The sequence below is a fragment of the Volvox carteri genome, assembly GCF_000143455.1.
Source record: "Volvox carteri f. nagariensis unplaced genomic scaffold VOLCAscaffold_79, whole genome shotgun sequence".
NCBI classification, from domain to species: Eukaryota; Viridiplantae; Chlorophyta; class Chlorophyceae; order Chlamydomonadales; family Volvocaceae; genus Volvox; species Volvox carteri.
In genome coordinates, this window is record NW_003307622.1 from 395,750 (window position 1) to 420,859 (window position 25,110).

Genomic DNA, 25,110 nt, shown 5'->3' on the forward strand with positions numbered 1-25,110 from the left:
GTGGAGGAGGGTAAGTAGGAGCCGTCTGACGGCATTCTGGAAGCTCGCTTGTTCGTCCATCTCAGTCTCTGTGCACGAACGTAAAGGTATTTGCTGCGTCGCCTGTGTGTGCGAGCTGAGTGTCTTTCGTATGCAGCAGCTGCTGCTGCTGCCGCTGCTACTGCTACGATTTCAGCAAGGGCGGGATTGTCCCGTCTTTCAGTATATGAATTTCACAAGACGTGTCTGGCCGCTCTGCCTAGCGGGGGCAGTAGTCCTGGCGCCCACGTAATGGCTCCCCCTCTTACGGGTTGTGACGTCCGTTACGTTGAGTGACGTAACTCCACAGAATTGGTTGGTGTCGTATAAACAACTGTAAACAGAGAACTCGAGGTGCCGTACAGGCGCTTTCATCTGACTCAAGGTACCAAAGGTGCGGGTGAGGAGCTGGCAAGTGTGACGCATGGTGGGACGCCAGGATAATGCGGCCCACTTCAGGACGGGGGCGGCCAGAAGATGGAGCTAGATAAGGCCGCGGATTAGGCGCTGGGCTACGCAGCCCAGGACCAGCATTGTTTGGACGTCGTAGAGCGCCAACAAATGTCAGCGCGCTGTTTGGTCGACGCTGGATTGGCTGCCCTTCGAAACTGTCGGTCAGGTTGGATCCGTGGATCTCAATCCGTTGTGAAAACGTTTGGAGGAAATGTGGAGATTATGTGAATTCTAGCTCTACAGGACAAGTTCTTTTCGAGATTGAAATCCAAGCTCGGCTGTGGCAACATCCTTGAAAGTGTTACTCACGTGGTATACTTCCATTACCTATATATTGTTGTTTACCTTTTGAACTATCTTTTGGCTATGTAATAAACTATTCGATTGAAAGTACATGTCGGAATTCGCTTGCGGGCGCCCTGTGTGCGGGTGTCGCCGTTCACAAACGCATACTTTGCCCATGAAAACGCAAACTGGATGCATATTCGCCACGCATAACTGCACGCTCAAATTACATTTCCATCCTAGGACTTCTGTAACAGCGACCTTACGCTATGGGCGCCATCGCCGTATTTGGTTGCCGGAGTCGGAACCGCAGGCCCCGCCAACAACGGCGATCACTGCTGGATTGCCCTCTGCAATGCAGCTCGTTTCAGCTGCTGCAGCACCCGTCGCCAAAGTGGCTCTTTTTTGCGTCGTGGGCGCCTGGGCGGCCAACCGGGTAGGTAAACCAGGCCAAGGGGGCGGCTTCACAACCGGCAGTACATCCTTTTTTATTGCTCAACCAAGGAAGCCATCAGAAATCACTAAGACGGCGGAGTGGGTACACCAATAAAAGGGATTGCCGGGCAAGCCGGGCACTTGGCTGACTCCTCATCATCACTTCTCGAGAGGACGGGGAGGAGGACGGGAAGGAAGGAGGGGTCCCATGCCCCGCGGCCCGCTCTTCCCCTCCCCTGACCTGTACACCCGGGGCAGCTGAGGCGTGCTTTAGACTTTCGCTTTGTTCATACAATACTACAAGTTGAACATCAACATTCCCGGCCTTCCTCCCCCTTACCTACACACACATAGACGTACATACGCACCACCACACCCTGCCCTGCCCTGTCCTGCCATATATGCCCCACCCCACCCCGCCGCACACACCCCCGCGCTGTCAGGGCGTGCTGACCCCCGAGGGCCGCCGAGTGCTCAGCTCCCTCTCCCTCAACATCCTGACCCCCTGCCTGCTGTTCAGCAAGCTGGCGGTGGGGGTGGGGCTGGGGGAGGTGGCGCAGATGTGGGTGCTGTCCGCCAACATGCTGGTCAGGTGAGGTATGTATGTATGTATGTATGTAAGATGAGGGCGGAGTGTGGTGGGGCTGGTGGTGAAGGTGTTGTGTGGGGAGCGTGGAGGTGGTTGCATGGGGGTTGGGCTGGGGTGAAAAGAACACAGGGGACGGAACAGCCCGCTGGTCGGGGCACACGGCGACGGGAGCGCAGCTCCCCCCTGGAGCAACACGTGGGTGGGGGGAAGCGCGGGAGATTGGGGTCGCAGCTGTTTGTTTCATGAGGGAACTGTGTGTGAGTGCGTATGTCTGTACGTCAGCGGTGGCGCTACTCAGCGACGAGGCCTCGTGACGAGTGCGTTCTGTACCACCCATCATCTATACACACCTACTGCCTCTTCTACCGCTTTCTTTTTTTGATTCCTTCGTGCCTCTTTCTCACCCTTCCCCTTTTCCTCTTCCCCTCTTCCGTCCAAACAGTCACGGAGTGGGGCTACTGTTGGGCCTCTTAGCCGTACGACTGGCGCAGGTGCCGTACAGGCTCCGCAACCAAGTGGTATTGTCGTGCGGTGTTGGTAACGTCGGCAATCTGCCGTTTGTGATGTTGGCGAGTTTGGCGGCGGACCCCGCGCTGCCTTTCTCGGCGGTGATGGGGCCGGAGATGGCGACGGCGATGGCGATGAGGTACGATGCGCTACGATACAGTACGGCACTGTGCTTGGTTGCCACACGCTTTAGATTTCTAGGAAAAAAAATCTCGATTATGGTCATCATCGCGTTGACAGTATCACACGTCCATCACCAGCAGCAGCAGCAGCAGCATCTCCAACAGCATCTCCAGCAGCAGCAGCAGCAGCAGATCAGAGCTCACCGTCATTTCCGAGGGGCGCCCTCTGACAGCTGATAGCTGGCTGACCGTGACAGTGACCTCTTCCCAAAGCGGTGTGTTAAAGTTTTGATCTCGTTTCTGCTGTACGTGAAAGCTTAGGTTGCCGTACCTTTATTGCCGTACACGTAGATACGTGGCGCTGAGCAACCTGTCGGCGGCGCTCATTCAGTTTCCGCTGACGTACATTTTCCTTCAGAAGCGACAAGTCGAGCTGACGTCACCGTCCGCGTCGCCAACAAAGTCAGCGTCATCGACGCCGACGACCTCACCGTCGCCGCCGCTGCCGACGAACACTCCAGGTCTGAGCAGCAGCGGGGACAGCGGCGGCGGTATCCTCACGTCGACGGCGACGGAGGACAGCCCTCAGGGATCAGGTCCTGTCGCCGCCGCTCCCGGTGCGACCTCGATCTCCGCTGCGGCCACATGCCGTACTGCGAATCCGACTCCCGCCAATTCTTGTGCTGTGGCGGCGGCATCGGCGACGGCGACACCGGCCGCTGGTGGTTGGCAGTCTCTGGTAGCTGGTGTATTCACTCCGCCCACGCTGTCCAGTGTGGCGGCTGTGGCGGTGGCGAGTGTGGGGTGGCTGCGAGTGAGTGCTGACGGCCCCTCCCCCTTTTCCCCCCGACTCCTTACATGGTGCCCCCCATGGGTCCACCCCCTCCCTCCTTCCGCACTGCCTCATCCCATTTCCCAACGCGGTTTACCGCGCGGTGTTAGCCTAGGATTTAATCTAGGGTTTACATCAACCCCCTCTCCCTTCCCCTCTCCCCAAAACACACGCATGCGGACACACGCACGCGCGCTCGCATCGTAGGACGCGTTGTTTGGTACGGGCGGCAGTTTGCGGCTGCTGGGGGAGGTCGTGGATGCGCTTGGAGCCGCTTGCATCCCCTTGTTGCTGCTGGTGCTGGGAGCCAACCTCAGCAGGGGTCCGGGTGTAGCGGCGGGGCGGCTGCCGGCGGGCGGTGTCGTGGCGGCTGTAGCCACGAGGCTGCTGCTGCTGCCGGCTGTGTGCGGGGCGGCGCTGCTCATCGCTTGGCGCGGAGGTGGGTGCGGCCCTCAGCCCCACGTGGGGCCATGGGGCGGTATGGATGTGGTCTTGGGGTTCGGGACTTAGGAGCTTTTCGAGTTTGACGAGTTTGATTGCAAGGGCTACATCGTGGGGGCTATGGGGAATGAAGTGCTGTGTGACTGTGACTGTAGGAGATTTTGGTTGTTGTGATTGGATTGGTGTTGTTGTTGAAGGTATATGTTCCAGGGCCCGCTGGCACCCAACCGCACCGCAACCGCCACTATTCCGTTCCGGGGCCTGAGGGCAGCACGCCTCACCCAGCCATGGCCAAGCATCCCAGTGTTGGTGGTCCTAACACCTCTGCACGCATCACAAAGCCTAAGGCCCGATTAGTACCCTTACGCAACATTTGTCGTACCCGTCCTGCTGCCACTCTCTCCCCTCGTTTTCTTTCCATTTCTCCACCTCCGTGTGTGTGTGTGTATTGCCCCTGCATTTCCCCTCTTCCCCCACCCCACGGGCTGGACTAACCGCTCAGGTATGCTCCCCGGGATCGACCCGTTGGCAATGCTCGTCATGCTCGTCATGCACGCCACACCCACAGCCGTATTAGTCCATAGCATGGCGACCATCTTTGGTAATGCGGAGGACGAGGTGGCGGCGCTCCTGTTTTGGCAATACGGCGCGTGCCTAATCACGCTGCCACTGGCGATCGGCGTGATGCTGCAGCTGCTGGGGCCGGCTGCTACAGCTCCCGGGGCGTGGCTTGGAGTGTCTGGACCGGGCCCAGCACACGCCACAGCAGCAGTGGCGACAGCAGCAGCAACAACAGCTGCAACGGCGGTGGCAGCAGCTATGTAGCTGCAGCGGATATGACGGGACGATCTCCTGCTGCAGCTGTTTATTAGGGCAAATCTGTGGTACAATCAAGATTTTTTCTATTGATGCTAAGCTAGGAGCAGGAGGACGACTGCTGTCAAATATCAACGACTGAAGCACCACCAGTTAAAACGACGGCCGTAGAGGTCGGGAGTGTTGTACGGCATGTGTTTGTGGCCGTGTTGTCTGATTTTGATGGGACCGCGCAACCATGCACTTCACCTCGAGGTGTATTCATCACATTATATGACATTACATTCACACGTCGGCGTCGCAGCTCTTGCAGATGAGGAAGTCGTGCCGACGCGGCCTAGTGAGCGTAGAGGAAAACGCAACTTAACGAAGTTAACAACTCAACGAAGTTAACAACTCAACGAAATTAACAACTCAACGAAGAAGTGAAGCTAAAATGTTCGCTCTGACCTTGATGGAGGAAGACAGGCGCCGTCCAACTAATCCAACAACAACAACAGACATGGCTCTGATCAGGCCTGCGATATGTTGTGCATCAAAAGAGACAACTCCATTCACGACCGATATATAAATTTGGTTGTTTGGATATGGCCTAATTAAGCATCATGCGCCACTGCTGCAGAACTCACTGGTGTGTTAATCTTCTATGCCTACACGCTAATCATGATGCCTAACAAGTCATCATCACTCGCATCTGCAGTCCCTGCCGTTCATGTGCGAGCACCCGCACTCGTAGCAGAACTTCCCGCCACAGATGCAGGTCATGCGGTTGCAGCCCTGAGTGCGCTCGACCATGCGTTTGCAGCTTGGGCAGGGCCGCCACTGGTTGCGGGCGGATAGCTGCAGTACGGCAACATCCTCGGCAGAGCGAAGGTGCGCGGGGAGGGCCTGGAACTGCGCACAGGTATAACCCTGGAGCGGACGGAGGATGAGAGGGTGGGGACCGGGGAAGACACAACGTGAATGCAGGAGAAGGGTGAAGGGTGCTTGTCTGGAGACGAGGAAGGCCACCACGGAGAGGGGGATGTAGGGTTTGTACCTAGGGTTTTGGTCTGGACTCAGCTGGCTGCCACGGCTATTTGTCGCAAGGCGCGTAGGGCGTAGGGCCATGCAAGTGTGACAGTGTATCGCGGCAACTGCAGCGACAGCAGTGGTAACGGTGGGGGGCACTCGCGTAGCATGCAGGTCAATTAAGGCGCTACCCCGCCTGTATCCCCTCTCGTAAGACGTCACCTGGTGCCAGCCGGTGATGCGGCAGCGGGGGCAGAAGACTCGCTTGCATGCGGGGCAAGACACGGGTGCATCGGCCGGCAGCACACCGGCCCCACGCAGCCCCACCACCTCCAAGGGACTGGAGCAGGCCTTGTGGGGGCAATACACCATCGCACCCTGATCCAGGGAAGCCTCGGCTTCCAGCTGCTGGTACGTCTGCCACGCAGGAAGCGAGAGACGCGTGTGGCACACACACACACACACACACACACACACATACATACACATACACGTGGTGATACCGAGGAAGGTAAATTTGAATGTAATAAAAAGAAAGGTCACATTTTGTTCAAGCAGCCCTTCCTTGAACATGACACTTCCTCAACACTTAACTGTTTTGCAAGAGGGCTTTGCAATCAGCGGCCTTAATGTACAGTAAGGGATGTGCCCCTCAGGTCCGCTACTAACAAAAATCAGAAGGGTTTCTTTCTTTCCTTTTTTCCTTGGTCTCGCGGCTTTTGAGGTTTACAGCGCTACCTCGTCCAGAGCTAGCTGTTATCTTACGTGGCGCTACGGACAGGATGCGCTGTGCAGCCAGTCCCTCCCGGCAGGCTTGGGAAGATATGTGTGGGAGAAGCCATGTACGTGTGGAGGGCCACGCACGAACGAGCAGAAAAAAAGCGGCGGCAGCCGGCTCTAAGTGCCTCTGTACGACACCACTAACCGTGTGGATGGGCAACTCAGACCCGTTCTGTCCTATTTCCTGTGCACCTGGCACCATCACGCGGAGACGTCGCTATCCCCCGCCCGAGTGTGTATTGCCATGCATTGCCTCTTGCCCTACAAAAAGAAGAGATCGTACGACACCCTGCTTGCCTACCAAATTTCAACATACTGCACGTACATCTGTATGTTCGTCTGTATGCGTTTTGTCTGTATGTATATACATGTATATGTTTGCCATTGCATTTATATAGACACGTTACATGGGAGCGGGCCAATTTGCCGGGCGCCAGCCAGCATTGCGGCCGTGTGCGGCCTGAAGCGAAACACAAGGGATGCAGAAGTTTTTGCGCAGTGCAAACGAACGAGTGGATTTTTATACCCGGCTCCACCACCTACTCCTCGTCCCGGTTACCTGCCAGTGTACAGCGTATCCTGGAAGGACCGCCATGACAGCTTCCCTCGTTAGCACCTGATTGCAACCCTGGCTGGCGCTGGTACTGGCGCTTGCGCCGGCGTCCACGGAGGTCCTTTCACCGCTGTTACTGTTACTGTTACCGTGGTTGTAAGACGAGGAGGTTGCCATGGGGCATCGAATGGGAAACTTGCGTGCACGCACTGCGGAGCGCACGTATTCGGTCAAACAGCCGTGGCAAAAGAAATGGCCGCATCCCCCGCTGGCTGCGGCTGTGGCTGTGGCAGAGTTGACGTTGTCGATGTGATGTCCAGCACATATCATCGCGTGCTGTGGGAAGGTGTCCAGGCAGGCGAGGCACCGGATGGCGGTTGATTCGGACCCGCAGTAGCTGCTGGCCTCGCAGACCCGAGCAGTCTGATTGACGCTCTCTGAATGACCGGCCTCAACTTTTAGGAGATGTAGTACTGTGCTGTGTAATTCAGCCAGCTGAGCCTGCAACTGCAAAAAGTCGCCCTTGATCGCCTCATCGAGATTAAGCTGGGGTAAGAGGCGCGCAATATCTTGCGCGTCATAAACATCCCGAATGCCGTTACAATTAGCTATGTGAATAATCTCGGCCATTAGTGCGTCATGTTGCTCTTGTAGCTCTTCCATTTGCAGTCTCACGGCGACCAGCGCATCCTCAACAGGTGCAGAAGCCGTGGGAGAGGCCATAATTGAACGCTCTTATCACATCATAGTCCGGGTGGGCATCAAAGCAAATCTTAAAAGTCTGATGCTTTTTTTAGTGGTTTTCTCCTTCGACACCGAGTCGTACATAGTAAGTTAGCCGTCACCTCAGGCAAGCCCGGTCTGCCCATACGGGCGGTAGAGCGATGAAAATGAAATCTTTGCTGATCAGATGTATAGATTCCTTATTCAATGTTTTGAGACACTGAGAACCGCTGAGGATGTCAAGTACAAGTTAGCAGTTGCATTTCACGCAGCTGTAACCTGATACCGCTCCTGGCCAGGCGCCTCAGAGCACCCTCCGGCAGGAGCCGTAATAAGGCGATGCACGAGTTGCCCAAGCTCTAAAAGTGTCATTTCGGTCCGTGCTCAGGCTGGCATCATATTTGTATAAAATGCAGCCTCCTGGCATATGTATTCATTTCCAGCGCGGTTTCTGCAGCTATGGCAGTAATTGTCGCTTTCTGCATCAGCAACTCGGGGCTTTCACAAGCGGAGGTGGACGCTTCAGCGGCGCACGATGGACGGAGATGCAAGATGGCGGCGGACGAGGCAGCGGACAATATACATATTACCAGGAGAGGCACCTGCACGTCTCAGCCAGTGCCTTCGTGCGTGCACAGCGGCCGGCCCCCACCCGTGAATGGAGCGCACCCCTTAACGACGCCGACTCGGACAATCAAAGGCCTTCCTTCAATTTTCGTTTCATGTCTTGGAATATCCTAGCGGATGAGCTGGTGGGTAGCCGTGCATCTGGTTCGAACAACGGGCTATCGTCCAGTAAGAGTACGAGAACCCACTGCACCAGGGACCATTCCAAATGGAAAGCCGGTCTCTCCCTTTACACTGTCTGTATAAACGACGATATCTGCCGAGAACGATAAAATAAGGGAGCCGTATCTCTTCCCGCAGTCAGTTTGCCGTTGGTGACCATGCAGACCGGCAGCCCAGCGTCGTTGGTGGAAGAGGGTGTGCAATACGGGGGTTCTTCCATTTCTTGCACCATTGCTAGCAAAGGCAGCCTATGAACCCACATCCAGCAGGGGGTTGACGTGACGGTAAGCTCCTCCGACTGCAACACGGGCTGATATGTGCAATACGACCACCACCCCGACACCCGCCGGGGTCCCCTTCCATCATCGCCACCCAGTTCCGCTCCCCTTCTCCTTTCCACTCCCTCAATCAGGACCCGCCTTCCGCTTTCTCTTTCGTGGCTGGCGCCCTCCCTCCCTTCTTCCCACTCCTTGGCGCGCACATCCTGGAGCCCACTTCTCCCTTACCCGTCCCCCCATTCCTCCTCCAGGCCCAGTCCCACGCCGCGGAGCTGTACCCCCAGGCCCACCACACCTGTCTGGACTGGTCTCGGAGGCTGGCAGCGGTAGTGAGCCACGTGGAGACACACAGACCCGATGTGTTGTGTCTGCAGGTGCGCTGGACGATTTCCACCTTTCGCATATATATATATATATATATGCGAAAGGTGGAAATTGGATTTGCGGGATTCATAACGCCCCACACCATAAACGTCGCGCACACCATGCCATGTATCCTGTATCGCAATCCGCACTCCGTAGCTCTGCGCCGTAACACTTCTTGAACTTCCACAGGAGGTGGATGACTGGCCGCGGCTGCGTCAGGCGCTGGGAGCTGTGGGGTACGACGGTGTGCACCTGCAGCGCACTGGCGGCCGGGGGGATGGATGCGCCACCATGTGGCTGCGAGGCCGACTGCGTCTAGCGAGAACGAGATCTGGATCTGGTGGCACCGGCAGTGGCGTGCACCGGGTTCGCATGGCAGATCACGGCCTGAAGGACAACGTGGCCCTGCTAGTGCACCTGCAGCCCCGTCTCGGAGGCGCTGTAGCTGGCGGCGGCGGCGGCGGTGGCAGCAGTTGCAACAGCAGTAGCGGTAGCGGCAGCGATGTCACGAGCGATAGCGGAGATGGCTCCGAAGGGGGCATGGGCTGGGCCCAGCTCCCCCCCCAAGAGCGACTCACGGGTCGTAGACCCAAGCGGACGGAGAGAACGGCGGCGGCGGCGGCGGCGGTTTCGGGACTGGAGTCCGCGGCCTCGGCCCCGGCCCTACTCCAAACGCAACCAAAGGCACCATTATTGCCTTCACAGCAGCAGCAACGAGAACGGGAACCCGGAAGCGGACACGCCGGCCTCAGGCTCCCCCGGCACCTCCGTCGCGGCTTCTGGGTGGCCAACACCCACGTGCTGTTCAACACTAAACGTGGCGACATCAAGCTGGGACAGCTGCGGGTCATTCTCAGCGAGCTGGCGGCTAGGGCCATACAGCAGGAAGAGGATGGCGCGGGGGAGAAGGGCGGGATGGGGGCTGCGGAGGCGACGAGGGCACCAGGGATGCAGGATGGGTGCCCGACTCCAGGGGCGGCGGCGGGGACAGCAGCGAGGCCCGCAGAGGGGCCAGCGGCCATGCCGGTGCTTTTCGCGGGGGATTTCAACGCGGCGCCGGGCAGCGGGCTCTACCGCTTCCTGCGGTACGGCGCTGTACGACTGGCTGAGGAGGACCGCCGGGAGCTGTCTGGTGAGGGTGGGGTTTTAGGGGTGGTGGGTTTTAAGGACGCGCGTGGGTGATGGGGGGAGGTTTCGCTAAGGCGCCAAGCGATGTGACGTGGGGAAGTCCCTTCTTAGCCCCGGCGCAGGCCCCTCAGAGTCTCGCCCTTGTCATTGCTGCTGCTGCGCACATTACCGTCACCACCGCTGCCGCTGCTCGTGATGATGATGATGACGTTGGCGTTGCTGTTATTCTCCCTTGCGGCCTCCAGGTCAGGTGGAGGGGTACGGGTACACGCAGCTGCAGCAGGACGCGAGGGCGGGGAGGGCCCTAATGCTGACCAGGTGGGGCCCCGGACCCGAGCTCCGAGACCAGCACAACGCTTCCGGGCCCGGAGCTGCAACCACTACCACCACCACCACCACAACAACAATAACAACAACAGCGACTATTACCGCCGCCAGTAGCACCCAGGCGTGGCGGCAGATGCGTCAGGGTCGGCAGCAGTCTGCCGGCTGGCAGCAACCTGTGGCGCCTGATCGTCGTTCGTACAGTGTACGGTGGGATGAGGAGGAGCTGGTTCACGCGATGGGCCGGGCGGCTGTGCTGCAAGCGGTCGCTGCGCTCCAGGGTAACGGAGAAGCGGCCCGCAGTGGTTGCGAAGGCGAAGCTACTGCCGCCGCCGGTGCACGTGGTCGGGTTCCGCCGCCCAGTGGTGGCGATTACCGCAGCAGTAGCGGTAACCTGTTCCGAAGCGCGTCTGGAGGGTATGGGCAGCGCCGTGGAGGGGGGTGGGACGCGCTTTGTCGGGATCAGTGGCATGCGGTGACGGAAGCCGCTGTCGTACGGCATCCCTTGCAGCTTCGGAGCGCCTATGCAGCAGTAGACGAGCAGGAGCGGGAGCCGATCTTTACGACGCTTCACGCGCGGTATGTCGGTACGGTGGATTTTGTGTGGTACACTCCGGGCGACCCGGATTTCGGCGGCGCAGCTGCGCGCGGAGAGGCGGAGGCCCCGGGGGCGCCAGGGGTGGGAGGAAGCGCTGGTGGCGCCGCCGCCAGCAGCTCCGGCAATGGTCGCATTGATGCAAATGCTTTTAGTGGTCATGGCACTGGTACCAGGGGCTTCAGCTTGAAGCCAGTGCGAGTGCTGCAACCGCCGGATCCGCTGTCGTACCCGTACGGCATGCCATGCACGGACTGGCCGTCGGACCATGTATCATTAGCCGTGGACTTCCGACTTACTTAATCTTCGCACAGCGCATCATAGATGGGTTCAGGGAGGGATTTTGTATCGCTGTAGCGTTTTGTTGGAGTACTCTGGATGCACGAGGGAGGGCGTGCTGGAGGGGTTTAGACGGGCGGAAAGTTAGTTGGGCGTTAGTTGGACGTTAAGCGATCGTACCGTCAGACAGACTGGACGAACACGCGTGGGAACGGGGTGTCTGCAATCTGCAATTGGAGCGGACCCTAAAGCGGCCTGTGCGAAAAGTGTGCATTAGCATGGAGCCACTGCTACACTGTATATATCGGCCTAACATAGGTTTATCTTCACACATGTACGTATTGTCCATCAAGCGGGGCTACCTACCGGGGGGTTACGCTGGGATGAAGTTACCCGGCCATCCCAGTAGCTAGGGCACTCAGCGATGCTGTAAACCGCCAGTTACCCTACCTAACAATAACTGCCCATAGAGTTGGTTACTGCGCTGGTTCTGCTGCGGGAATATGCCGCATGGTAGCGCGTCGCTCGTACAATGTACCAGCAAGATGATTTGGGGACGAATGTATAGCATGGTGGGCATCATGAACTGTATATGTGGCCGAATAAGTATGAGCGTGGTTATGTCGAAAGTCCTGGTCGAGACTCGAGAGCACTGTGGTCGTAAGCATCATCCCCAGTATCTGAACCAGGTAACTAAAACAATGGAATCCGGCACAGTATTCATGCCGGAATTCCACACTGGTTGCGAGTCGTTAAGAAAGCAGCTCGGACATTGCGTGCTCCAGCCCCATGAACAAGTGCTCCATTGCGTGCTCCAGCCCCATAAATATTGCTGACATCGCACCAAAATTATCCTGCCTTTACCTGCCCCCGTACCGACAAATTCTTGCCGACCGCGCCGACCCGGTTCTTCCCGTGCATTTTAGGGTAGGGGGTCCACAGCTGGAACTCCTCTTCTTCGGTGACGGACCTAAGCTGGTTTCTTACTTTCATTTCCCTAACCCCAAACGCTTCTCCTGCCACTCATGCAAGGACAGCGTCCCCAAAAAGAAAGCCTGGGTACGAGCATCAGCATGCGCAACCACGCACATGCCACATCCTCGGATCCCCAGGAGAGGAAGGCAGAATATGATTTCCTGCGAAAGTTACATCGGCGTGAAGAAATGTAAAGGGGCGTTGGGGGTAACCGTATTTGGTCAGGCTTCTGCTTGCGATGGGCTAGCTCATGACGAGAAAGTATGCAATTATTAGAGCTATAAAATACGTCACAGAGGCTGAAAACAAAAAACTGATGGGGGAGCTAGTCATGGTTGCGAGGCACGAACGAGTGGCTGTCCATGACGCCTTACATAATTGCATGCGCCACAGTCCATGCAGGATAATATATACTTTTCTGCAAGTCGGTGTCACCTATCGTTGTTACCCTAGTATTAGAATATGGAATGATATAGGATTAATCCTCAACTTAGCTTGCGGTGGCGTTGGCCAGAAGACGCCGTAAACGAAGTTTCTGTTTTGTCATAGTCCATACCACTTAGGACCTTGCAAATATAAGCTTCACTAAGCTCACGCCGCACGCGTGCATATAGTCATGGTAGAAGCGGGTGGCGGGGAGGTTGTGGGCACGCCTGTGAAGGAGACCACGGCCTCAGCTTCTAAAGCTAAAGCTAAAGCTATTTGGAAGGACAATGGAAAGACCAACTGGTTCCTGCGACTGTTTTTTTTTGATGTGGACTCCCTCATTTACACCGGCTATCGGAGAACGCTCGAGCCAGAGGATATGTGCCCCGAGCCAGCAGTCAACACAAAACTCCTAATTGATTTGCTTGAGCCAGCTTGGAAGGAGCAGCTTGCAAAACCCAAGCCGGACCTTAAGCGCGCGTTGCTGCGCGGGAATGTTGGGTACCTGCTTATCACCGGTCTTCTATACGGCATAAGCCAGGCCTGCTCGTTAGCTGGACCCTTGCTGCTTCGTCGTATCGTCACTGGGCTGCAATGCGAGTCAGTGCAGCGCAAAATGCCGCCTGGCGTCGACATTGGTTGCGAACCCCGGAGCAAGCTGTACTAGTAGGTCCTCAGATTTGTACCGATGTGTCACCATCGGCATACCACCTCAAAATTGTGTGCATCGCGAAATAAACACGTTAACTTGAAATGGATTGCAAAACTTGCTGAGCATGTAAAACACCATAGGGTGGTACAGCATGGGTGGCTAACAGGGATGCACTGGCCCCACGCGCTGGAACTTTCTAATTCCGTGCATGATCCCATCGAACCCTTTTGCCCTGAACAGCTACATCATCGGCCTTTTCTTGGCGCCTGCCATCCAATCGCTGTGCGAGAACCAGCAGATGTATCTGCTATACCTCACCGGCACCCGGATGCGGAACGCCCTTATGGCGGCCATCTACCGGAAATGCCTGCGGCTGAGTAACGCTGCGCTTCAGGTACGTCGCACAGCAGTACGAACAGCCATAAGGGGCTTTCTTGTATCTGGCGCTTTGCTGCTGCTGGCGTGGTGGCGTCGCTGCCACCACCCGCTGCCTCCATCCACACGATTGTTGGGTGGGCTTGCTTGGAGCGGCAACTGGACCGCGGATGAACTCGATGGTGCTTTAGCTTTTCACATGCAGACCGGGGGGGACGTATTAGATTTGCACGGTACCCTGTAAAAAGGGGCCCCTGGTGGGGCTTTGCTCGGGTCTACTGGCCCTTACTACCCAGATGCAAATGCCGCCCCACCGCCCTCAGCGGCTCATCACCTCCGACCGCCCACCGGTGTGCCTTTCTTTCGGAGAGCCGCGTTGGGTTCGTTAACGTGTGTGTGTATGTATGTATGTATGGAGTGGGGTAACACCGCTCTGCGCACTTGGTTGGCAACGCTTTGTGAAAGCATGCATATTCATCCTTGCACGCACACACACGCACACAGGTACATACGCGTGGGTGGAAGAGAGATTGTGTGTGTTTGGGGGGGGGGAGGGGCGCCCCAACGGCTGTGTCGGTTGCGACGCCATTAACGTGGAGGAGGTTGGAAGGTCGGGAGGGGCTGTCGTCGGCCAACCGCCCGCCCACGGCCCCCCATTGGTATCCGGGCATGCAGGTGCCCCATTGAAGGGGGGTTATGACCCTCCAGGGGGGGTTGCCATGTATCTCAAGAGGGGAGGGAAGGGGAGGAGAGGGGACGTTTGCGATGTGATTGAGACCCGCCACCCTTCCCGCCACTCTCCAGTTCAGGGGGGTGAGGGGACGTGCAGCCCGGGCTCTTGCCTGATCTGGGTTCTTCTTCGATCGAGACCATTATTTTGTTCCGCGGGCCCCCACAACCCGCCTCCCCGTCCAATACACACAGGACATTGTTGCGTAACTGTCCCGTCACCCTGCCACCCACTTTGCTCAACCTGCCTATCCAGCCGCATATTCCCGCACCCCCACCTTGTTCTGGTGTCCCCACCCCCTCACTAACCCCCTCAGGCGGAGAGCACGGGCAAGGTGGTGACGCTCATGAGCAATGACGCACAGAAGCTGCAGGTAGGGGTTATGGCGGGGTCGGCAACCTCTCTATTTATGAATTATGTGTGAGACCCCATCTCCCCAACGGGTGAGTGCTCCGTACACTGTGTACGCGCCCACCGGAGTCGGGATGGAAGGTGAGAGCTGTTGGTCCTGGGTTTAATGTACGGAAGATTCGCAGTACGACAATTGGTGCCTTTTCCGGAAGTCGTTACATAATGGCGGTTACGAAGAGGCGTGATCTGCTGCTCACGTGACCTGCAACTGATCTGGGTCACCTGCGGATTTGTTGTCTTGACGACGTAACCCAGTTTTGAGTAGGTTCGTTTTTTGAGCAGTGAACCCATTGCAACCCTCTCTTACTACACACCGTTACGCACTCACGCACTCACTCGGACGCCCGCAGGACGCCATGTTTGCCATTCACGCGATGTGGGGCAGTCCCGCCTACATCATCGCGGTGCTGGTTCTTCTGTGGTTTGAGGTCGGCTGGGCCACCTTTGTGGGCCTGGGGGTCATGCTTGTCATGGTCCCCATGACGGGTGAGGCGGCGGGGGGTGGGGGGAATAGGGTGGGGTGGTGGGGGGAAGTATGGGTGGGTGGGGGGTGTCACTGTGCACGGGGGCATACACATGTCTGGTGAGTGGGAGGAGCCTTTGGATGATACGAGGGGACCCTGGGGGAGCGGTTTGGCGGTTAAACGGTATGGTTGCGGCGATGGTGAGGGGGGTAATTTGCACGTGGGGTGAGCGAGAGGTGTGTATGTGTGTTCGTGTGTGTTGGGGGGAGGGGGGAAATATGTCTTCGGGGATAGGAGTGCAGATGATGAGTCGAGGGAGGGAAGGGGGGCGGTTTGAGGTGGGCTGTGGATTGGGGAATTAAGTTCAAGGCGGGTTTCTTTGTGCCTCTGGGAGAGGCGCCTGGGGGATGTGACCCCTGTGCTTGGTGGCATGATGGGCTGCGGGATTGCGGGAGAGGTGGGGCGCCAATGTCCGTCGGTGTTGGGTGTGAGGAGGAAAGGAAAAGCTGCTGTCGCACATGTGAAATGTGTTCGCATGTGCTGTTGCGCTCGTTTGCTTGCACACATGGTTGTGTGCCTAAACAGGCAAGTTGGCGGCTAAGCTGGGTTCGTTCCGGCGAGAGATCATGCAGTGGACGGACAAGCGGGTCGGCCGCATGAACGAGCTCATTAGCGGAATCCAGGTGGGGGGAGGGAGGGGAGGAGGCGGAAGGGAGGGGGGGGAGGGTGAAGGGAGGGAGGGAGGTGGGGGGGAAGAGAAGGGGGGAGGGAGGGTGCAGGGTGCGAGGAGGGTAGGAGAAAGGCTCGCTACAAGGGTTTGGATCTGCAAATGAGGGAGTGGGACGAGACAGATCATGCAGGGCACTGAGCCTGTCTTTACACACGCCCACAATCCCCTCCTCTCCCACAACCCCGCGCGCTGTGCCCGGCGCCGCTGCCACAAACACCCGCAGATGATCAAGTTTTACGCGTGGGAGGGCAGTTTCCGTACTGCCGTACAGGAATGCCGCAGCCAGGAGGCCACCATTTTGCGGCGGATGGCTCTGTGGCAGGTGGGGTCGCTTACCTGGTCTTGGGTGGGTGCGGTGAGATGTCGGGGGCTGTATGGTGTTGTGTGTGTGTGTGTGTGCCCTTGCTAATTTTAAAAATACAGGGCAAATTTACTTTTCTTGACGTTTCTTAGTCACTCAAAACTGACAATGATTGCGGTTCATGGTGCCTCCACATAGCGTCATGTCGTGCTGAACCTCTAGCAGCAGCAGCGCCACCACCACCACCACCGCGGTCGCTCGCCATCCGCATGAAACTCATTTCCCATGTCCCATGTCCCTCACCACCCGGGTGCATGTGAGGTGGTGTATAATGTGGTAGCGCGCTCAACGCGGTAAAGTGGCGCTTAACATCCTCGCAGGGTTATTTTGGTCTGCTGCTGTTCTACGGCCCGGTGGCGGTGGCCCTCTTCACCTTCGGCTCCTACGCCATCGCGGGACAGCCCCTCAGCCCCGCACGCGCGTACACGGCCCTGTCGCTGTTTTCATTGCTGCGCTTTCCCATGTCCTTCTTGCCCATGGTGGGTAAGGGGGTGAGGGGGGAGAGGAGGGGGGAGACGTTCTCCCGGATATTTGCAATACATGTGTGTGGGGGGGAGGGGAAGATGTGTTTGCTTAACTTTGGAGGGAAGGAGGGAGGTCTTAAGACTTAGTACAACAGGCTTTTTGAGCTTCCCTATTTTTAAACCGTTAAACAAGTCGCAAGTGGGAAGAATTTATGTACATGAAGAATTTGGCGTTTTGAGGTACCGTTTAATGCGTGTTAATATGGGTGGGGGGTGAGTGGGTGAGCGAGTCATGATATGGCTGGGCTGGGGCGGGTCGGCCGCCAATTGATTACCCTAAATCCAGGGGAATACAAAACAAAACGGTGTTGTTGTGGTGGCGGTGGGGAGCGATATTTCGGGAGGAAGGGTTACGGCAAGCCCTCCGCCGTACACCGAATATATCATCGCACTCTCGCACGCAAGACACCGTACACTGCCGCATGGTCGTACACACGCAGCTCGTCACCATGATTATCAACGCGCTGGTGGCCATTAAGCGTATTGGCGAGTTCCTCAAGCGGGAGGAGAGCGCGCTGGAGCCGGTAGGTGGTGGGATGGGATGGAATGGAATGGGGGTTAATCCGAATCAGGTTTTTTTTTCCTGTGTGTATGTACGTATGTATGTGTGTAAGGAAAGAAATTCAGGTTTTTTCAAGGGAATCTTTTCTGGCGCGTTTTCCCCCTTCTCAATGCCCACCTCCTTCCTTGACCACCATTTTAACCCGTACCGCTTCCTTACCCCCGTTCCCAATGACTCCCCCACTCCCCCACTCCCCCGCTCCCCCACTTCCTCAACTCGGGCGGCAGTGGGATCCCGCCAAGACACCCGCCGGTCTGGTGTCCGTGTCTGACGGCAAGTTCAGTTGGGATCCCGCAGCGGAGCGACCCACCCTGTCCGAGATCAACTTCACCGCCCGCCCCGGCAGCCTCACCATGATAGTGGGCGGGGTGGGCAGCGGCAAGTCGTCGCTGTTGACGGCGGTGATCGGCCACATCGGGCGGCTGAGTGGGGAGGTGCAAGTAGGGGGCCGGATCGCCTACGTGGCACAGACTGCCTGGATCATGAACGACACGCTGCAGGTGGGTGATGGAGACTGGCTGTGGTGGGGAGTGGAGTGGAGGGGAGTGGTGGGGAGGGGAGGGGAGGGTGTGTGGGGAGATAGATGTCCCCCGGGGTGGAGTTTTAGGGGTTTAGGCGTGGAGGAGGGTACAGGGGAGAGGAACGTGGGTGTTGTAGTGTCGAGTGCTGACTGCAGGGTATGGGTGTTGTCTAAAAGATAGGTGCTGTATGTGCGGTGTGGATAGGGCGGGATGGGGGCTTGCTTTTTGTTGCTTTGGAGTTGTAGTGCTTCTTGCAGTGGGAGTTCAGGAATTCATTTTCCTCGCAACAGTTATCAAAACCCAGGCCGTGTTTTGTTGTTGTTGCTTGTTGTTGTTGTTGCTTTGTTTTGTTGGTTATTTATGCTCCTTTTTCGCTTTCCTCCCTTCTCCCCCCTATAATCAAATAACTGTTCTCTCCCTCCCTCCCTCCCTCCCATTCTTTCTCTTTCCAGGAGAACGTGCTGATGGGCACGCCTCTGGATCCCGAGCGCTACCGCACAGCTCTGGAGGTGGCCCAGCTGGGTCCTGATCTGGCAATACTGCCCAACGGCGACCTCACGGAGATCGGGGACAGAGGGGTGACGCTGTCGGGCGGGCAGAAACAGCGGGTCTCCATCGCGCGAGCTGTGTAAGTCTCGTGTGCGTGTGCGGGCTGAAGGGTCGGTCTGTGTTGGGGGGGATGGGGGGAGGGAGAGGGGTTGTGTGTGTGGGGGTAATGGGGGGGGGTAGGGGGGGAGGGCGTGGGCTGGGAGAGAGGATGGGAGCTAAGGCTGGTGCATGTAAGGACTGGTGACATTTTGCAGGGACTGATTGAAATGGCTGCTCTCTGGGGCGTATGTAAAGCGAGAGGGGGGGCTGGGTTCGGTGTTGGGCGCGTGTATGGGGTGGGCGGGGCGTGGTTGGGAGGAATTCGGCCTGGTGCGAATGTGTAATTCCGGGTGTAGCTTGTCTCGATGACCTTGTGCCAGTTTTGGTTGCCAGGAATATGTACGGGACGTACGGGGGCCTAGGGGTACTGGACTGGACTGCACTGGACTGGTCGGGCTTGTGGCTTGGCCCGCGGCCTAGCTGTGCTACGAACGGGAGGGAGGGCGGGTCGCGGCATCCCGCCCCACCAAAGCAAAAGCCGTTTTCGTTCCAGTCGTGCACGTCCCGATGTCCCGAACACCATCACCATCATCATCATCAGCAGCAGCAGCAGCAGCAGCAGCAGCCTCACCCCACGAGGGGGGTTCAATTACCCGCATTCCTATGCCTAATCCTTTGCCAACTACCTACTTGTTTTAATGTAATTTTCCGCATTTCGTCCCACAGGTACGCGAACGCTGACGTGTATCTTTTTGACGACCCCCTATCGGCCGTGGACAGCCACGTGGGCAGGGCGTTGTTCGAGCAGGTGCGTCCTGGTGTGGGATTGGGGTGGTTGGGGAGGTTGGGGTGTTCGAGGAGCCGTCTTCTTGTTGGGAAGGAGATAAGGCCAGGACTAGGGCCAGGACTGCGTGTCGGCCGCACCGCCCACTTCACACTGCTGGCAACAGTTCCCCGCCTGCTTACACACCCCCACCCGCATATCCGCGTTATCCTCCTCCCCTTCCTCCGGCTCCCGCAGGTCATTCGCGGCGTGCTCCGCTCCAAGACCGTCCTCTTGGTGACCAACGCGCTGCAGTACCTGCCCCAGGCGGACAACGTCATCTGGATGGAGGAGGGCCGGGAGAGGGCGCAGGGCACGTTCGCGCAGCTGCAGGAGGCCGGTGAGAGCGCGGGCCGCGGGAGGGGGGTAAGGGGCAGTTGGAGGGATGGCGGGGGTGGGCTTTCCCCGCATGCCCACTTTACGGCTCGTAGTCTAGGGCCTTGGGTGCAGGTATATAGTGGTGGTGATGATGGGGGGGGGAGGGACGGCTTGGCGGGCGGGACTTGGGAGTTGGATGGGAGGGTGGGGAAAAGGCGAGTAGGACCCTGGTGCATGAGCGGTACGTGGTGAGGTACTCGCCGGACCACCGCCGTGCACCTCCCCACCCCCCACCCGCCCGGAGGTTCTCGGACCCCACCTCATCTACCCGTTATTCCAAACCCCGTCCGCTCTGTTGCTCCCTTGGCTTTTGCCATTTGTACTCCCCACCCCCGACCCGCCTTCCCTGGAGGCCTCCTCAACCCCTTTTCCTAAGCCTCTTTCCCGCACATCCCCCGCCTCTCGTCATCCCTAAGTCACCGCTGGTCAGTAACTTACAAATTCTATTCCTGCAGGCAGTATCTGTCTGTCTCTACCTCCGGTACCTGCCTGCTTAAATCGTCAGTGACTTGTTTTACCCCCCTTCCCCGCTTTCGGAACCCAGGTCTGAACATTGCACAGTTGTGTTACGACGACGATGACGACCAGCACCAGCAGGAGCGGGGCAGCAATAAGAACGGTAATAAGAAGGCGGCAGGAGCAGCGGGAGCAGGGGGAGCCGACGATTCCGGAGCCGCCGCCAAGGGCGGGAAGGAGGGGGGCGGTGGGACTGGCGGAGACATGAAGGGCAAGATCACGCTGACTCGGCAGGCGACGGACGCCAACCGCAACCTGACCGGAATCGAAGTCCGCGAGTCTGGCGCCATCAGTGGTGACGTCATCAATCTATACTTCAATGTACGGCCGAACGACACGGGATAGTGCGGTGCGGTGTGGTGTGGTGTGGTGTGAGGGGGCAGGGATAATGGCGGCGGATTCCGTTGCTCCCCGCAGTCTGCGTGGCGCCTCGGAACTCACCCCAACCCCCAACTCCACTGACATAAACAGCAAGTACATCGGTGTGTACGCCCTAGGGCAGAGTGAGAGTCTTGGCGGCTTCGTGCTCGGCTTTGGTAAACCGCACGGATTTTATACTCACGACGACAAAAATCCTCAGCCCAGAGGATTTACGTCTTATACATTTTTTCCCACGTAGCCCTAGTACCGCTCATTGCCCTAACTCAGCTTTCCACCTTCCGACTCCGAAGCCCCAACCTCCAACCGCCAACCGACCCTAACTCCTAAGCCCCCAAATGGTCTGTTGGTGTTCTGTCTTCACGCCCTCACCATGGCATGGCATAATCGGCAATTGGTAGTAGACGTTTTAGGCTTCACATTGCATGATCCCCCCACCAGCTTCGCAACTCCCCCCTCTCTTCACTGCGTTCAGGCGGGTGGCGGCTGGCCGTACTTCATCCCCTTGTTGCTGATGTTCGCTCTGGAGCAGGGCGCCCGAGTGTATACCGATACTTGGGTTGGGAATTGGTTTGGGGACAAGTACGACAAGACGGTGGCATTCTATCTGGGAATCTACTTCATGCTCGGTGTCGTGTACGGCATTGTCACGCTCGTACGATCCATCACGTTTTTGTTCTTTTGCGTGCGGGCCGCCGTGTCGATTCACAACCAGCTGCTGGACCACATCCTGGCTCTGCCCAAGTCCTTTTTCGACACCAACCCCGCGGGTAGGGGAGCGCGTGTGTGGGGTGGGAGGTGTGTGGATGTGTATATGTGGGGGGGAATTTTGTGTGTGGGGGTGTATGGCTGTTTGTGGGGGTGTGGTGACGGTGTGTGGGGGTCATGGGAGTATGCGGGGAGGAGGGAAAGCGTGTGGAGGGGGGGAAACCACAGCCACCCAACCACACCCATCAACCACTCAACCACACCCACTTAACCACCCAACCACCCAACCACAACCCCCAATCGACTCCCCTTTCAGGCCGCATTCTGAACCGCTTCTCGCGGGACACAGACATCATGGACGCCACTCTGGCTGCCTCCCTCATCCAGTTCGCCGGCAGTGTGGTGACCTACGTCGCCATCCTCATCGTCATCACCATCGCCACACGCTGGTTCGGCATTGCGCTGGTCCCCCTCACCGTCATCTACTTCACCATCCAGAGGTGGGTGAAGAGGGGGCTGGCATGGCACCGGGCCGAGAGGGGGGAGGCTGTGTGTGTGTGTGCTGCTGGCACGTCGAGAAGGGGTGAGGGAAGGCGTGGGGGCGGGGTGGCCATGTGCACTTTTACCTTCCATCCACCCATATTCCCACCTCCGCACATCCTCCATTCCCTCCAACTCACACACACACACACACACACACACACACACACACACACACACACACACACACACACACACACACACACACACACACACACACACACACACACACACACACACACACACACACACACACACACTACCAAGTATTCCAGGCACGACGTTTCCCACAAGGGGGGTGCAGCTTAGATGCGGTGCGGTGCGGCACGGTGGACTTCCGGCCTTCATTTTTTTTACCTTTTGCCAATGTGTACATCCTGACAACAATAATGGCAACAATAAAACACATCGTTGAACATCATCAGCATTAAAACCCTAAGACCAACACCCGCACGCCGGCTTGGCACAGAGCCGCTCTTACAACCCTTCCCTCCGTTTATCTCGGGTGTATCTGCTTCAATCGACAGATCGTCAGTGGTTCGTCTTACCCCTTTCTCCCATCCATTCCTTCGCCCTACGCCCTACTCCCCCAGGTACTACATCCCCGCAGCCCGTGAGCTTCAGCGTATTGAGTCCATCTCCCGATCGCCCATCTACTCGCGGTTCGCTGAGGCGCTGCTGGGTGTGCCCACCATCCGCGCGTACCGCATGGAGGCGCCCTTCACCGCCCAGTCGGACGGCCTGATGGAGAGGAACGCATACGCGTTTGTGACTCAGAAGTTGGCAGCCGGCTGGTTGGCGTGTCGACTGGATATGTTGGGTTTGGTGGTGCTGACGTTGGCGGGTGAGAAAGGGGAGGAATGTCTACGATGTGGTTGTTGCTGTTGTTGTTGCTGTTGTTGTTGTTGTTGTCGCTTCTGCGACGGCTCCCGTTCTCATATGCGTGTTTTTGCCGTTGTTCGTTCCTGGGCCTGGCTGGCCCTACAACCCCTCCAAGAAACACCCGCACGGTGATCCAATGGGACGCCGATGGCACTCAGTTGATCCTTTGCCGGATGATTCTCCCATCCTGTCTCTTTCCCTCTCATCCCTTTCCCTCCTTGTACGTCTGGTACACTCTTTCCCTGTCAGCAGCTTCACTCGTTCACGTGGGGTTCGTCTTTCCCCCTCGTGCCCCTTCCCCTCCCCCCTTCCCCTCCCGTCTCGCCAGGTGCGTTGTGCATCCAGGGCGGTATCGAGCCGGGCATGGCGGGGCTGGCCCTGATGTACGCTCTGGACCTCACGCGCTTCCTCAAGCACGGCACCAACATGGCCTCGAAGAGTGAGGCGGACTTCAACTCCGTGGAGCGCATTGCGCAGGTGAGGGGTTGGGAGGGGGGAAGGGGAAAGGGGAGGGCTGTCACGCGCGTGATGTGTGTGTCTGTATGTCCTGGGGAGGAAAGGGTAGGAGGAAAGCTGGATAAGAGTGGGGAAGGTGAGGAGGGTGGGGCCTCACATTGTGACTCACATTCTTTTGGGGGGGGGGACCATGTAACCCGGTGGATAGGGGGGAGCAAACAGGGGGGTGTATAGCTAGCTGAGTAGAGTGTACGTCACCTCCTGCTTTCCTGATGGCGTATTAGAAGTGTTCCTGAACAAGCAGACCTGAGCCTCACTCGTCCTAATAATCCCCTGCGCCGCCATGGCCTCTGCCCAAACAGACACTCTCTCTGGACTACACCGCCTGCTTCGTTAAATAAGTTGTTCATTCAGTACCTTCCTCACCAATTCCTTCTCGTAGCTCAGATTATTGAGACATATACACGCCCTCACACGCCCTCATGCAGTACCTGACTCCCGAGACGGAGGCTCGTCCCGACACCCCGCCTGAGGTGGCCAAGCTGCTGCCCTCCGATTGGCCCTCTGCCGGGGTGATAGAGGTGGAGAAGCTGTGTATGAGGTACCGGCCCGGTATGCCGCTGGTGCTCAAGGGAATCAGCTTCAAGGTGGCCGCCGGGGAGAAGGTGAGAGGATGGCGGGGAGAGGGTAATCAGGTGAAAGGAGTGTGTGTGTGTGTGGATGAATTGAATGCTGGTGAGCGAAGGGTGCGTGGGTGATTGGGTACTTTCTGGGGGGTGGATGGACGGGGGGTTGTGCGCACGAGTCTGATTCGCGCCGTGCCTTGCCGTGCCTGGTTGTGCGAGTTGGCGGTTCTCTTAGTCGTTCATCTTGACACCCTCGCTGCTTGCTCATCCCTCCACCCAACTCCCGGCTCCCCCACCCCCGGCTGAGTCCCCCGGCTTGATATCCGGCGGTTTTCCTCATCGCGCAGTAACTAACTGCGGGTCAGCCAGTAAAGCTTACCGCGCGCACCCTCGTCCCGTGCCACCTCTCTTTCCCCCGTTCCGTTTCCCTCGCATTTCCCTCACCGCTCTTCCCCCCGCTCCCCTCTCCCCCCTCCCCCCCCCCTTCTATCCCACCCCGCTCCCAGGTCGGTCTTGTGGGTCGCACCGGTAGCGGCAAGAGCTCCCTGCTGCTGGCGCTGTTCCGCATGGTGGAGGCGGAGAGCGGCGTCATCTCCATCGACGGAGTCAACATCGCCACTCTGGGGCTGCGGCACCTGAGGTCGCGGATGAGCATCATCCCGCAGGACCCCTTCATGTTCTCAGGCACCGTACGACACAACCTGGATCCCTTCTCCACCTCGACAGATGAGGAGCTCTGGAAGGTGAGTGGGCTCGAGGGCCCGGGGTCCGGATGTCCGTGTGTGTATTTGTCGGGGTGCCTGCGTGTGTGTACACGTGTGTGTGTGTGTGTGTGTCTGTGTACGTGTGTGTACGTGTGTAGTTCTTGTGCTCCCCCTCTACACGTGGCACCCGTGGGGGCCGCGTCCCGGCCGTGTTGTATTCAATTGGGCAGCTTTTTCCATTCCCTTGGGTGCTTCCCCAGCTTCCCTTCCCCTTCCCATTTTTATTGTTCTCTCAATTGAACTCGACTCAACTCACCTAACACTGCGCCTCTTCCGGCTCTGAGCCCCCTCCTGACGCTCTCCACCTCCTGGCTGGCGGTTTGGTGCCTCTTCAGGCGGTTGAGGCGGTGGGTCTGAAGTCGGCTATCTCGGCTCTGGAGGACAAGCTGGGAGCCA

The 25,110-nt window shown here is 57.9% G+C and overlaps 4 protein-coding genes across 4 annotated transcripts in view; 3 read left to right on the forward strand and 1 right to left on the reverse strand.

Moving 5' to 3' along the window:
- Positions 1 to 1,111: 1,111 nt before the first annotated feature.
- On the forward strand, positions 1,112 to 4,865 carry VOLCADRAFT_98930 (uncharacterized protein; the record flags this gene model as incomplete). The annotated part of the gene is made up of 7 exons (XM_002957753.1): positions 1,112 to 1,192; positions 1,635 to 1,783; positions 2,223 to 2,426; positions 2,761 to 3,223; positions 3,449 to 3,680; positions 4,185 to 4,300; positions 4,812 to 4,865. The coding sequence occupies 7 exons, from the start codon at positions 1,112 to 1,114 to the stop codon at positions 4,863 to 4,865; spliced, it is 1,299 nt and encodes a 432-aa protein (XP_002957799.1).
- Positions 4,766 to 7,583, reverse strand: VOLCADRAFT_107816 (uncharacterized protein). The gene is made up of 3 exons (XM_002957774.1): positions 6,849 to 7,583; positions 5,732 to 5,926; positions 4,766 to 5,410 (listed from the first exon to the last, which is right to left on the reverse strand). Exons 1-3 carry the CDS (start codon positions 7,563 to 7,565, stop codon positions 5,183 to 5,185), a joined length of 1,140 nt encoding a protein of 379 aa, XP_002957820.1. The 5' UTR covers positions 7,566 to 7,583; the 3' UTR covers positions 4,766 to 5,182.
- A 441-nt stretch (positions 7,584 to 8,024) lies between these two features.
- VOLCADRAFT_98932 (uncharacterized protein) lies at positions 8,025 to 11,348 on the forward strand (the record flags this gene model as incomplete). Its single annotated transcript, XM_002957754.1, has 6 exons — positions 8,025 to 8,191; positions 8,230 to 8,317; positions 8,884 to 9,006; positions 9,188 to 9,364; positions 9,704 to 10,130; positions 10,372 to 11,348. 6 exons carry the CDS (start codon positions 8,025 to 8,027, stop codon positions 11,346 to 11,348), a joined length of 1,959 nt encoding a protein of 652 aa, XP_002957800.1.
- A 2,237-nt stretch (positions 11,349 to 13,585) lies between these two features.
- The window catches only part of mrp3 (ABC transporter), a gene marked incomplete at both ends in the record, with an annotated part of 13,771 nt that continues 2,246 nt past the window's right edge, over positions 13,586 to 25,110 (forward strand). The window contains 18 exons of the mRNA XM_002957755.1: positions 13,586 to 13,771; positions 14,799 to 14,855; positions 15,244 to 15,379; positions 15,943 to 16,040; positions 16,311 to 16,433; positions 16,769 to 16,927; positions 17,413 to 17,544; positions 17,813 to 18,034; positions 18,508 to 18,683; positions 19,370 to 19,451; positions 19,665 to 19,806; positions 20,389 to 20,681; positions 21,214 to 21,508; positions 21,763 to 21,946; positions 22,580 to 22,830; positions 23,197 to 23,345; positions 23,813 to 23,989; positions 24,457 to 24,806. Coding sequence (XP_002957801.1) covers positions 13,586 to 13,771; positions 14,799 to 14,855; positions 15,244 to 15,379; positions 15,943 to 16,040; positions 16,311 to 16,433; positions 16,769 to 16,927; positions 17,413 to 17,544; positions 17,813 to 18,034; positions 18,508 to 18,683; positions 19,370 to 19,451; positions 19,665 to 19,806; positions 20,389 to 20,681; positions 21,214 to 21,508; positions 21,763 to 21,946; positions 22,580 to 22,830; positions 23,197 to 23,345; positions 23,813 to 23,989; positions 24,457 to 24,806 — 3,212 coding nt within the window. The remainder of the gene's footprint in view (positions 13,772 to 14,798; positions 14,856 to 15,243; positions 15,380 to 15,942; positions 16,041 to 16,310; positions 16,434 to 16,768; positions 16,928 to 17,412; positions 17,545 to 17,812; positions 18,035 to 18,507; positions 18,684 to 19,369; positions 19,452 to 19,664; positions 19,807 to 20,388; positions 20,682 to 21,213; positions 21,509 to 21,762; positions 21,947 to 22,579; positions 22,831 to 23,196; positions 23,346 to 23,812; positions 23,990 to 24,456; positions 24,807 to 25,110) is intronic.

Excerpts from the sequence above, each read along its gene's own strand:
- VOLCADRAFT_107816 (XM_002957774.1), bottom strand. The coding sequence starts at position 7,565 with ATGGCCTCTCCCACGGCTTCTGCACCTGTTGAGGATGCGCTGGTCGCC. Across the intron at positions 5,927-6,848 it reads GATACGCTGTACACTGGCAG|ACGTACCAGCAGCTGGAAGC; the intron begins GTAACCGGGACG and ends CCTGCGTGGCAG. Across the intron at positions 5,411-5,731 it reads GCATCACCGGCTGGCACCAG|GGTTATACCTGTGCGCAGTT; the intron begins GTGACGTCTTAC and ends CGTCCGCTCCAG.